Source organism: Ochlerotatus camptorhynchus, unplaced genomic scaffold, assembly GCF_037179485.1.
Source record: "Ochlerotatus camptorhynchus isolate MF236.1 unplaced genomic scaffold, CSIRO-AGI_Acam_v1.1 ptg000471l, whole genome shotgun sequence".
Taxonomy (NCBI): Eukaryota; Metazoa; Arthropoda; class Insecta; order Diptera; family Culicidae; genus Ochlerotatus; species Ochlerotatus camptorhynchus.
Genome location: NW_027040957.1, coordinates 25,829 through 38,849, shown reverse-complemented (window position 1 = coordinate 38,849; position 13,021 = coordinate 25,829). Strand labels below are relative to the sequence as shown.

The 13,021-nt window shown below is 36.4% G+C and overlaps 1 protein-coding gene across 1 annotated transcript in view; it reads right to left on the bottom strand.

Moving 5' to 3' along the window:
- LOC135712331 (cardioacceleratory peptide receptor-like) overlaps window positions 1-8,490 on the bottom strand; it is a 109,526-nt gene extending 101,036 nt beyond the window's left edge. The window contains exons 1-2 of the mRNA XM_065235304.1: window positions 7,872-8,490; window positions 7,690-7,815 (exon numbers count right to left, since the gene is read on the bottom strand). Coding sequence (XP_065091376.1) covers window positions 7,690-7,815; window positions 7,872-8,441 — 696 coding nt within the window. The 5' untranslated portion in view covers window positions 8,442-8,490. The remainder of the gene's footprint in view (window positions 1-7,689; window positions 7,816-7,871) is intronic.
- Between the last annotated feature and the right edge of the window lie 4,531 nt (window positions 8,491-13,021).

Below are 13,021 nucleotides of genomic sequence, written 5' to 3'. Positions count from 1 at the left end.
ATATAATCAGGTACAGCTTCGGTTCATTACCAAAGCCTGCCAGAAATTACGATTAGAGCGAATTATAACTCTAAATTAAACGAGAAGCCAGTTAGAAAATGGTAAAACAAACATATAAAAGTAGCTTTTTGATCAGAAAGAATACGGTTAAATTTATGAAACTTTCACCGTGCAGGACTGAAACCCATTCTTCAGAAATCCATCCATCCCACGCATTTTCCATTGGGTGGTAAATTTCTTTACTGTACGGATTTTGGTGCTGCACGGTACAACTGTGGTCAATTATCAGAATTTCAAATAGCTTTGATGAATTTCAGCGTTTGTTACTTGCGTAGGAGGAAAATAGGTATTTGATTTGACTCAAAGAAACAATATATGACTTTATAAATTTTTCTGAAACTACCAGGATTTTGTGGAGCTAATAATAAATAACAATAATTTGGAATTTCGTTTGAAACCTTAAAATTAAACGATATTTCTTGAAATTTATCACCATGAACTTAAAAATCATCAATTAGTTTCTCTTGTTCACGACAACATATTTCTCGCCATCTGCCGCGTGTTCGTGTTTGCTCGCAGTTTTAATTAATATACTCAGTGTTTCTGATTAACTGGCACAATTACTGCTTTCCTGGAAAAATTTCCCGCTGTTTTTCCCATAGTTTGACACTCGTTCAGCCCCAACGAAGAAAGAACATTTCCTCTAAATGGTACTCCTGGGCAATATGCCATCTGTCTGCCAACTGATACCAGGTAATTAGCGATACCGATCATTTGTACCTGTGGCTTTCGCGAAAATATTTCAACGTCTCGTTTCAGAGATTCGAACGCACAGAGGGAAGATAAATATCTTCATTTCTCACAAATCGTTCAAACATTGCGCATAGCTGCCCGAATGGTACGTGACTGCCTCGAGGAATATTAATTAACACGTCTCAGGTCTTCAAAATATGCGAGCAGCATCTTCAAGACACCCGCTTCTGGCCAGTATAGCTTTTCTATTTATCCAATGTCCTAGCGATCAACGAGCTACATGCCAAAGCCAACTGGATGCACTCCATAAATGGGAGCACTCTTTCAACAGGTTGCATGCGAAGAGCGATGCGAAAATAATGGCTCGAGATGAACACTATCTGCTCAAAGAAGAACAAAAACAAAAAAGACTTACAGAGCTAACAGCATCCATTTGAAAGCACTTTTTGTACCTTCATCAGCTGTTGACTTATTGTGATTGCGGTTCCGTTGAAAGTGTTGCCAACAATGTTGGCCATCAAGAGTTATCGACAGCCCATGATTTAGTTTTACGAGTGATTAACTTTCTTCACGATACAATAAAAAAGTTGCTTAAGGCAATTTACTAACGAACAGTCTTGCAGTTTAATGCATCTGGAAACACGGCCCGATATCATCCCTTAATCATGTTTATTTATTTTCCTTTCACACCAAACTGTCAGCTCAGGTTCATACCTTCACTTTTTATGCCACAACACTGGAGGTTGTCAGTCCTGTTCAATATCTTCACGTGACGCTCGGATTGGATCATTGTCTTCGGAAACCTGTCCAGTGGCTCACGTAATGAAGTGTTTGGAAGATTAGTTAATTATATCGGAACGATTAAATTCACTGATATGTGTGTGTGTGTGTTTGTTTGACACATCAGAAGAGCAACGGAGAATGAAGCAAAACAAGTATTCCCGCTTGGAACCAGCTGGGATGTCGATAATGATCAAAGAGGCTGAGTGAAGGGATTCATCGAATGTGCACAAAGTGGCAATTATTTGATCGTACCAGCTGAACTTGGATTAGCTTGGGCTTTGTTGGCGTTTTGAAAATTGACGTGTACTAGACCATGCTTGAAACCAGATATGATAAATTTGTAGTATAAACTTTCGGCTTATCCATGTGATGCCTTGTTCAGACTATAGAGTTAAAGCATGATATAATAATAATCGACAAGAGAAATGTCATCAAGATAGGGCTTACAACATATTATAACTGCTCAGTCTGGCCAGTGTTTGAGTTACGTATGGATGAGATCACGTTTCAAAGATGATAATGCCTGGTTTACAATCTCCCAACAACTGTACTAAATTTTCGAGGAAGCACCCCCACACACTGCTCACTGGGCTGGCTACATACAAAAGTCAGTTGTAATGATTGATTTTACATTTTAGACTTGAAATGAATTCGCACTATAATATAATGAGAACTCAGTGAAAAATCTAACAATAGCGAAAATGAGGTGAATGATGCAATTAAATAGGGTAAGTCAACCTTTTCTGGTCTATTCTGGTGCATTAACAAATTTCTAAACTAAATTCCTAAGGAATTTCGAAGAAGAATTTTTAATGAATTCTGTGGATATTTTCGAGAAGTTTCAGGGAGAAAAATAATCCGGAGCATAAATCCATGGGAATTTACTTCGGTAGTATTCTAAACGGAGGATTACAATTTAATCTTAAATGATTCCTGGAAAAGAATTTGGAAAAGAATTCCAGGAGGCTTCTGACTTGAATGCCAAATCATTTTTTTATGATAAATCTATGGAATTAGTTACTCCACTACATTCGAATTCCTAGGAAACTTTCGAAATAAGAAGAATTTCAATGGAATGAGTAACATTCAAAGGGCATTCTGCCAGCAATTCATGGAAAATTCTGAGAATAATTCCAAAGGATTTCTTACTGAGGAGCATTTCCAGTATAATTCCGAGGAAAATTCCATCGGAATTGAATTCTGAGGATGTTTTCAACGAAATAAAAGGAGAGTTTAAAGGAAACTCCTGGAATCATTTCAAAGAATTTATGGGAGTTCTGAGAAAAATTTAAAAGGAATTCCTAGAAATAATTCATTGGAATTTCTGGAGAATACAAAGCGCATGATGAAGAGAAATTCAAGTGAATTTCCAGAGAATTCGTAGGTAATGCTGCATGGGTTATTAATAATTTGAAGAACATTGCAGATTGAATTCAAAGAATGGAGGCGACCCCAGCGTAGTGGTTAACATCCATACCTCTCACGCCAAAGTCACGAGTTCAAATCTCACCCCCGGACAAGTCACGAATGACCCAAGAGTGTTAAAGTGACTATAATAAAAAAAAAAAAATCAAAGAATGATGTGTAGATGATAATTCCATCAAAGAACTTATTTCGAGATATTGGACAAAAAAAAAGATTCAAGTTTCAGGATATGGGTTTTTTTTAGATGTAATGTTTTGAAAATTCTTTTATCCTGGATTAAGGAAAATCTTCAAGACTAAGACCGTTTAATGAAAAATATCCAAGATTCTGGAACGTCCAAAAAGTCCGAACACATATCTTAGTTTTAGAAATCTTAAATACATAACAGTGTAAGCAAGCTCGTCAAAGTTTATTTAGTCCGGACACTCCAATAGTGACGCTAGTGCCACATCCAGAAATGACCAGAATCTTTGATATCTGGACAAATTAAGTTTCAAGAACTGGCTGCCCTATTGCGTGTTGTGTTGACTTTATATTATAAACTTATTACTCAAAACTTCCATAAATGGATATTTGAACCATTTTTTGAATTCATATGAGTAAATAAGGCCATATTTCCCAGTAAATGGAGTATTTCGGTATTTTGCTTTTAAATTATAGACAGTAAGAAAAATATTTTGTTTATTCTATAAATCGATAATTCTATAACTCGATGGTTCCATCAAAATTGAGATATGGAGAGTTGACTGTATAAACCATATTTTATGTCAAATTTAGCAACACACTTATAAAAATGTATCCCTAAAATTTATAAATAATGAGCATTGAAGATATACGAATTACTCATACACATACTGCTAATCCTTAAACGATCGAAATTGATCCATTGAATGAAAGTTTGCACACTATAAAGTATAGGTATGTGGAGTGACGGAAAAGCGTCTAGAATAAGCTTCCAAAAGAAACTTCTAAAAAAAGCTTCCAAAAGAAGGTTCCAGAAGAAGGTTCCAAAAGAAACTTCCGAAAGAAACTTCCAAAAGAAGGTTCCATGATAAGCTTCCAGAAGAAGGTTTCAAAGGAAGCTTCCAAAATAAGCTTCAAAAGAAACTTCCAAAAGAAGCTTTCAAAAGAAACTTCCAAAAGAAGCTTTCAAAAGAAGATTCCAGAAGAGAGTTCCAGAAGAAGATTCCAAAAGAAGCTTCCAAAATAAGCTTCCAAAAGAAGCTTCCAAAAGAAGAAGCTTCCAAAAGAAGCTTCCAGAAGAAGCTTTCAGAAGAAGGTTTCAAAAGAAGGTTCCATAATAAGCTTCCAAAAGAGGCTTCTAGGAGAAGCTTCTAAAAGAAGCTTCCAGAAGAAGACTCCAAAAGAAGCTTCAAAAATAAGTTTCCATAGAAACTTTCAAAATAAACTTCCTAAAGAAACTTCCAAAAGAAGCTTTCAAAAGAAACTTCCAAAATAAACTTTCAAAAGAAGCTTCCAAAAGAAGGTTTCAAAAGAAGGTACCGAAAGAAGCTTCCGAAAGAAACTTCAAAAAGAAAGTTCCATAATAAGCTTTCAAAAGGAGCTTTTAAAAGAAGCATCCAGAAGAAGGTTCCAAAAGAAGCTTCAAAAATAAACTTCCAAATAAACTTCTAAAAGAAACTTCCAAAAGAAGCTTTCAAAAGAAACCTCCAAAATAAACTTCCAAAAGAAGGTTCCTAAAGAAGTTTGCAAAAGAAGCTTCCAAAAGAAGCTCCCAAAAGAAGGTTCCAGAAGAAGATTCCAAAAGAAGGTTCCAAAAGAAGGTTCCATAATAAGCTTCCAAAAGAAGCTTCTAAAAGAAGCTTCCAAAAGAAGCTTCTAAAAGAAGCTTCCAGAAGAAGGTTCCAAGAAGCTTCCAAAATAAACTTGCAAAGAAACTTCCAAAAGAAACATCCAAAAGAAGCTTTCAAAAGAAACTTCCAAAAGAAACTTCCAAAAGAAGGTTTCAAATAAAGGTTCCAAAAGAAACTTCCAAAAGAAGGTTCCAAAAGAAGCTTTCAAAATAAACTTCCAAAGAAACTTCCAAAAGAAACATCCAAAAGAAACATCCAAAAGAAGCTTCCAAAAGAAACTTCCAAAAGAAACTTCCAAAAGAAGCTTCCAAAAAAAGGTTCCAAACGAAACTTTCAAAAGGAGCTTCCAAAAGAAGCTTCCAAAAGAAGTTTTCAAAAGAAGCTTCCAGAAGAAGGTTTCAAAAGAAGATACCGAAAGAAGCTTCCGAAAGAAACTTCCAAAAAAAGGTTCCATAATTAGCTTCCAAAAGAAGCTTCCAAAAGAAGCTTCCAAAAGAAACTTTCAAAAGAAGTTTTCAAAAGAAGATTCCAGAAGAAGGTTTCAAAAGAAGATACCGAAAGAAGCTTCCGAAAGAAACTTCCAAAAGAAGGTTCCATAATAAGCTTCCAAAAGAAGCTTCTAAAAAAAGCTTCCAGAAGAAGGTTCCAAAAGAAGCTTCCAAAATAAACTTCCAAAATAAACTTCCAAAAGAAGCTTTAAAAAGAAACTTCCAAAAGAAGCTTCCAAAAGAAGTTTGCAAAAGAAGCTTCCAGAAGAAGGTTTCAAAAGAAGCTTTCAAAAGAAGCTTCCAAAAGAAGCTTCAAAAAGAATAATCCAGAAGAAGGTTCCAAAAGAAGATTCAAAAAGAAACTTCCAAAAGAAACTTCCAAAAGAAGGTTCCAAAAGAAGCTTAGAAAAAAAAACTTCCAAAAGAAACTTCCAAAATATGCTTCCAAAATACGCTTCCAAAATAAGCTTCAAAAAGAAGCTTCCAAAAGAAGGTTCCAGAAGAAGGTTCCAAAAGTAGCTTACAAAAGAAGCTTTCAAAAGAAACTTCCAAAAGAAGGTTCCAAAAGAAGCTTCCAAAAGAAGCTTTCATAAGAAACTTCCAATAGAATCTTCCAAAAGAAGCTTACAAACGAAACTTTCCAAAGAAACTTCCAAAAGAAGCTTCCAAAATATACTTACAAAAGAAGCTTCTACAATCATTTTCTTAATACGCTCCGTCTAGAAGCTTCTTTTAGAATCTCTGAAGAATCATTTTAGAAGCTTATTTTAGATTAAATATAGATTAAACTAAGAAGCTTCTTTTAAGAGCTTACCCGACGCTTAAAAACACAAGAGGAACAGAAAATCGAAGTAGCTATACAGTCAATGAGCAATTTTTCAAGGTTTATAAATCAAATTAAAAATAAAATTGATTCCAAACCCAAGTTCAACACATGAAAACTATATGCCTAATTTATGGATCATACCTATATGTTTTAGTGCGCAAACTAGATAATCTATTGATCAATTTCGTTCATTGTAGAACATTTTAAGGATAATTTGCAAAGGTCCATGATCTCATGATCAATCACTATTCTTTAAACGCTCACTTGTTCCGTGTTGGGCTGGGGGAGTAGTCTCTGTGAATGTGGACAAGGTTACCTGGACGCAGATCACATTATTTGGTCATGTGCTGAGCACCGTGGAGTCAGATCCGTGTGGTAAGATTTTCTTCGGGCTCGAGGTAGACACTCTAATGTTACAGTTCGGGATATTTTGGCTAGCCGTGATCTGGAGTTTATGCAACTCATATATATTTTCTTGAAAAATATTGACCTGAGATTGTAAGTTCGATTGACCTTGAGTTTAGTTTGTATTTTGTGTGTTTTTTGTATTTTTTTAAATTTTTGTTTCTGTAAAAATAGCATAATTACAGAGTAGATATAACGTTAATTAAGTACATGTATTAGGAAAAGTAAAATTTTTTAATCATAAATCATATTCCAAATCTCTTTCTCCCTCTCCCCATCTTTTGTCATCATCTATACTCAAAAAGTCACGAGTAATCCGTTCAATACCTTTAATTTTAGATTTAAGACATCAATAATGTACCACGCAAATGATAACGTGGCTCTGTAAAGTTTATTCGATTGAGCCTATACAAATAAAGTAGCTTAAAAAATGAATATGGTAATTCGTACAACTTCAACGCTCTTTCTTTAAAAATTAAGCGGTAGAGTTTTACAATTGTTTTGCTAAACTTTACATAAAAGGATCGACTGAATTTATTTTTGAGGAGCGTTTAATTAATTCTAAGGGTGCACACTTCAAATATGATGTGGCCGACTGGAATTGATTACTCCAGTTAACATGTTTTTGAAGTCCTTTTTGTTTCAAAAGCAGAATCACAGAACACATAAGCTATGCTTTTGATATATCGAGTTATAAAATCAAAATCACACTGCATAAAACATTGACCCTATTGACTTGTAGAAATATGGACATATGTAGAGTACGATAAATGAAAAAAGAAAAACTGATCCTTCGGGAAATTATTGAGTGGAGAGTTGACTGTATATCCAAAGTAAAACATTTATTCTTATGAAACCTTTTATTATCCATTATTAATTAGGATGCTTAATATATTTTCCGATATTGTACTCCTAAATACCGGCTTTCGAAAAACGATTCGGTACCAACAACCTTTGACATTAATTTCAATATACTCATCGAAAAATGACCATCATGAATTGATTGCACGCTTAATAAAAACATAACAAGATACTTCACTCGGCTAAAAGTGCACTTATTAGCACTTGTCTCTGCATGAGGACTGATTTCATTTTATCTGTTGTGATATCGAAATGATCCAACGAGTGCACCATCAACCAAGCGGAGTTTTCTCTTTGAGGGATCTGACTTGTGGTAAAGTAAAGCTAAACTTACCTCATAAAAATAAAAAGAATTTATCTCCTCGCTCGTCACGTTGTCGTTGGCAGTGCCGACTTTGGTGGCCGTGGCAACCGATATAACAGCTCCGGGACCGCTCGCCGATGTTGGCGCTAATAAAACCTGTAAAATTTAACGGCTCAATAAAGGTGTCCATTTGGGTAGTGATCCAGTCTCACCTGAGAAAGTGCCGGAGTGATGTTCATACTAAACACATCTTCTGCCCCGCCGACACCGGAAGGACGTCCAACAACACCCACGACACTGTCGTTTATGTCCGTCTCACCACTGCGGACCTGCTCGACGAGAGACACGTGGCTCCCGGAAGTGCCACTGCCACTCACCTCAACGATGGCACTCTGTTCAGTTATCAGCAAATTGCTACTGTTATCACTAAATCGCATAATAGAAGAACGACTCTCGTTGGTACAGCAGTGATTAAGATTTACGAACCCAATCCCACCCACGTCCACAGTCCGTTTGACACCTTGCCAAGCGCTCAGCGGGATATGATGCAACGAGGTCAGATTCACTCTCCGACCACCAGCAGCGGAGGCGTCGTCATACGGATATTGATGGCTTTGGTTGACTTGCTCGGTGGCAGCATGGTGAGTGCCAAAGTGCGCGAGAATACCGAGGAAGTCCTGCTGCTCCAAAGGTCTACTGGAATGTTGCTCGAGCAGGGGGTGATAATTGTGATGATGTGAGGCGTACTGGCGAATATATGCCCAGGCAAGGAGTGACAGCATTGTTCCATACCAGCATTCAACCAATATTGTCTTCTCAATAGGTGGGATTTATTGGCAAGCAACAGGTACCGGAGGGAATATAGTCTGAAAGATAACAGAGATTGCGAAAGTTAATAAAAGGATGTTGGTATTGACTTGGTACATATGTCACGATTAAATAAGTACATAAGAATCTTGTATCGGTCATGATTGAGGTTTCTGAGAAACTGGATTTGGATGAAACAGCGAGGGAACTTGTATGAGAGAAGTTCCTGACCAAATAGCGAAAAAATAAACAATTTTTTTAATTCTACCTATCTAAATTCCATAAATCTTCGCAGAATTGTTCGCCAAGGGAAATGCACCAAGTTTGTGCAGAAATTCGGCCAATTTTTTTTAAAACGGCGTATTTGATATTTTTCAATGAATCATAGCACGAAGACGGCTTGTCTAATCTTAATGACGTATGAGACAAAGCTGTGGGAAACTGGATTGCCTTTTCCAAAAAATAGTCAATTTAGTCAACAATACAGCAACAAAACATTAACATTTTTAAGATTTTCGTTTTGTTTAAGCTTATTAGGAAATGCTAACCGTTCTGAAATTAACACAATCGACACGTGAAAATAGACCAATATTGTAGAATAGTACACATTTGAACTTTTTTGTCACGCAAATTTATGTGAGTTAGATTTTCTGGACTATAAAATTAGTTTTTTTGCCAAATAAACTATAATAATTATGTAATAATTTGACGAAATATTTTGTTTTGAATAGGAAATCCAGCTTCCTACAATTTTCAGGCCTATTCTGCGTGGTGTGTGAGGTGAGGTGACAAGCTGTGATGAGGTGACTATCCATGGAAATTAAATGGAGCTTTAGACGTGACAAGTGCAACATGTTTGTTGAATCTAAACTGCGAGTCAATAGTAACACCAAATTGAGGTATCACGCTCTAATGGTATTGGTAGTTTACGGTGGTGTTCCTACGGGATAACGATATCACCTTGCATTTTCCTATGTTGACACTCATACCATTTTCATGGTACCACAGGAGTAGCTCATTTATGTCAGTTTGCATGGCGATGACTCTCAACATCTTCAGGTTGTCGGCGAACATTTGCTTAAATGAAGAAATACGAGGGCACAGGTCGTTAAAGAAAAGGACAAACAGCATTGGGTCGAGCACACTTCCTTGTGGTACTCCCGAAGTAATTGCAAAGGCCATCGAGCGTGCAAAATTGATCTAAATGAAAGAATGGCGGTCAAGTAAGAGAGAATCCACTCTATCTAAGTAGGAAATCCAATAGCTCTTAATTTTTTTTTAAGGCCTACCAATATCCCCCACACCAAAGAGCTCAAGTGAGCCCCTTGGTAGTTGACGCAACTATCTCAGCTCAATCTGTGCAGCAAAATAAGAAACTAATAAAGCTAATCATGAGCTGAGAAAAAAAAAACAAATAGAAAAAATTATAATAATAAAAAGAAAGTTGATATTTATAATATAGTATGGGTGTGATGTCCCAGTGGAAACGAATTTCCTTTAAGGTTCTACAAAGGGTAATTAAATTTGTATTCGTCTTCTTTTTGAAATATTCTTCAATCATCATCATTGGTTTACACATACATTCTCATATTATTAATACAAAAATTTATTACTTGTATTTCATGATTTTAGAACGAAAACTTCCTGGGTAAAACAAATTCACTGTATTTACTTACTTGTGTTCTTCGAAGCTTAGCACAATAACACACAATCGAATAAACAAAATCCAAAACAACTGCTACTCAAAACTCTTGGTGAACAAAATTGAACACCAAGAAAACCACTTCAACTTTACTGCTTTGTCGGCAATCGTAAAAGTATCGTTTAAAAAGCGTTGCCAGATGTATTGCCTCTAGCAATGGATTTAAGTGTATTAAATAAAACAAGCGATTGTGAAGTTTGACACATTGATATGAGATGAGTGGATGTATTTAATGGTGAATAAATATCAGAAACTGAGTAAATACAGGGTGCGTGACGAATTTTTGCAGTAAATTTCAAATAGTAATTTCTCATGCTTGTGCATCATGATTTAGATATATTTGGCAGCACTGGATAGCTTATACCGTTAGGTGTAAGATTTAAACAAACAATGTTGAGTAAACGTAAAGATGTCGAAACAAGAGAGCAATCTGTCAGCCGTTGTCGCTTTGTTGCGCGCCGGAGTATGCATGAAAGAAATAATTCGGTCGGTAAATGTGTCTGAAAGAACAGTGTATAATATTAAAAAAGGCGGATAAGACGGAGCACCTGCTCAAACTGCTAATAAAGCACAGAAATAGCTTACGGAAAATATTTCGTAAATTTGGGAGGAAGAAATTTGGCCCCCAAGCAGTCCCGATATCAATCCGTTGGATTATTTTGTATAGGGCGTCGTCCAACGGGATACCAATAGAACCCCTCACACCACACTTAAGTCGCTAAAAGCTAAAATCAAGGCAGTGATGACATCTATGGATCGAAACATTTTAAAACGTGCATACTGCAGTTTCCGGAAGCGTCTAACTACAGTCGTCGAAAGGGAAGGCAAGTTTTTTGAATAAATTTACTTACAACTTCCATATGTTGCGAAAGAAAATAAATCGCACAAAATTCATTGCTAGAATAACTACCTGGTGTATTTTTTCTCAAATATGCCATTTACTGCAAAAATTCGTCACGCACCCTGTAAATCAAAAACGACCATTCTAGGTATTTTACCGGTCCAATTTAAAAAGCCACAGAATATTTAATTCAACACTAAAATGGGTTGATGGCAGCAGTGCACATAGCCTGGTATTTGCTTTCCCGCTCAGGGGTGTAAACAAACTTGCATACAGCGAAGTCTGGCAGTGTGAACGTTTTGTCTGCTACATGCTTATGCACTAGATAGTGTGACATCACATTTGCTGTTGTATTAAAATGACGGAAGAAAAGAGATGGTTAAATTTTCCTCACCATACCAGTTGATATTTATGAAACAAGGGCAGTTTAGGGCGTGGGAACATGCACTTCCAATGAATTTTACCCATACATTTAGAAAATGATGATCGGAGAACATTTCAAAAAGAAGAAGTAAACAAATTATTGACCCTTTGTAGAACCTTAAAGGGACCCACTTGTATACAAAGTATTAATTCAAAAAATTACTATTATTTTAAACAAGGAACAATTATTGCTTCTGGTAGGTAATACAAGATGAACTCATCCAAGAATGTCGTTTTTTAATTTGATTCTAAAAACACCGCGGTTGTTAATTGGTTTTAACTCTAGAGGCAAACGGTTTTATCTCTTTGGACCTATAATCGAAATCCTTTTCTGACCAAATATTGTGTGAACTCTTGACAGTTGTTGTGACTTGTTAGCATTTCTAGTAGGGTAACTATGAGCAGCAAGAGGTAATTGAATAGAATAATGAAAATTATCGTTATGTAGGGTGTCGTAAACGAACATAATAGCACAGACAAACAGACATAACACATTGAATATTTCTCATTGTAAAACATCGTCGCTAAAATATTACCGCCATCTGATGAGTACACTGTGGTGGATAGTACGCTGAACAGATGGCGGTAGTGTGTTAACGTCAAACGCAAGGGAATTGACTATGCGCGCCACAGGTGGCAGTACTACCAACTGAGATACTTTTAAATTGATCGTTAAATGCTTGTTCGATGAACAACTTGTGAGTGTTATGTCTGTTTGTCTGTGATAATAGTTTGTAGCTCGCAAAGGTCATTAAGTCGTTACTATTCCTAATCACTTCCGGTTTCGAGTGCTCATTTACCTTCACTAATATAATGCCGTCTCTGCCCGTCCAAACGTATTTCAGGTTGACTTTTTTTTTTTGTATTTCACGCATTTTTTGCAACAGTTCAAGAGAAAGCGGAGTCAGCTCATCCCGGACAGCAACATTTGTTGATTTCCCATTGATGATCAACGATCGGTCAATGGATGATGATGGAAGTTGCCCATACTCTCTTTTGACGTAGGACTACGTCTGTGATTTATATATAGGGGTACACTTTATGAAAACCAAAAATGGAACATGTAACAAAATTATGAAAGATTGTGAACATTAATAACTCAGCAGCCCCTGAACCAATTCCAATAATTTTATCACCAATCGATCAGACATATTTCTACGCAATGCTTCCAACTGATGATTTTCAACAAGAAACTATTGAAAAAGTGGAAATGTCCAGCACTATTTAATATACAAATAAAAGTGATAATTTTTTCACTACTTTCATGAATTAAACGGTCTTTCCAAACCCAGTCGTCATAATCGAGTACCACTTGGTTGCACATCATTCGGCTTTAACCTGAAAAGATATAAAAAAGCGCTGCTGTCTAGTCTCAACTCATTTTCGCTTCGGACGGCGTGGTGAGCAGGCAGCAGAAGCATCAATAGCAGCAGTAGGAAGGTGGTGGCAGGTTAGGAAGTCCACTTTTCTACCCAACAAGCAATAATGACTGGAGGAATAGGTCTTGGTAAAGGAGGTGCCAAGCATCATCGCAAGATTCTTCCCCGAGTAGCAAGGTATTGACATCGGTAAACTACGCAAAAGGAGAG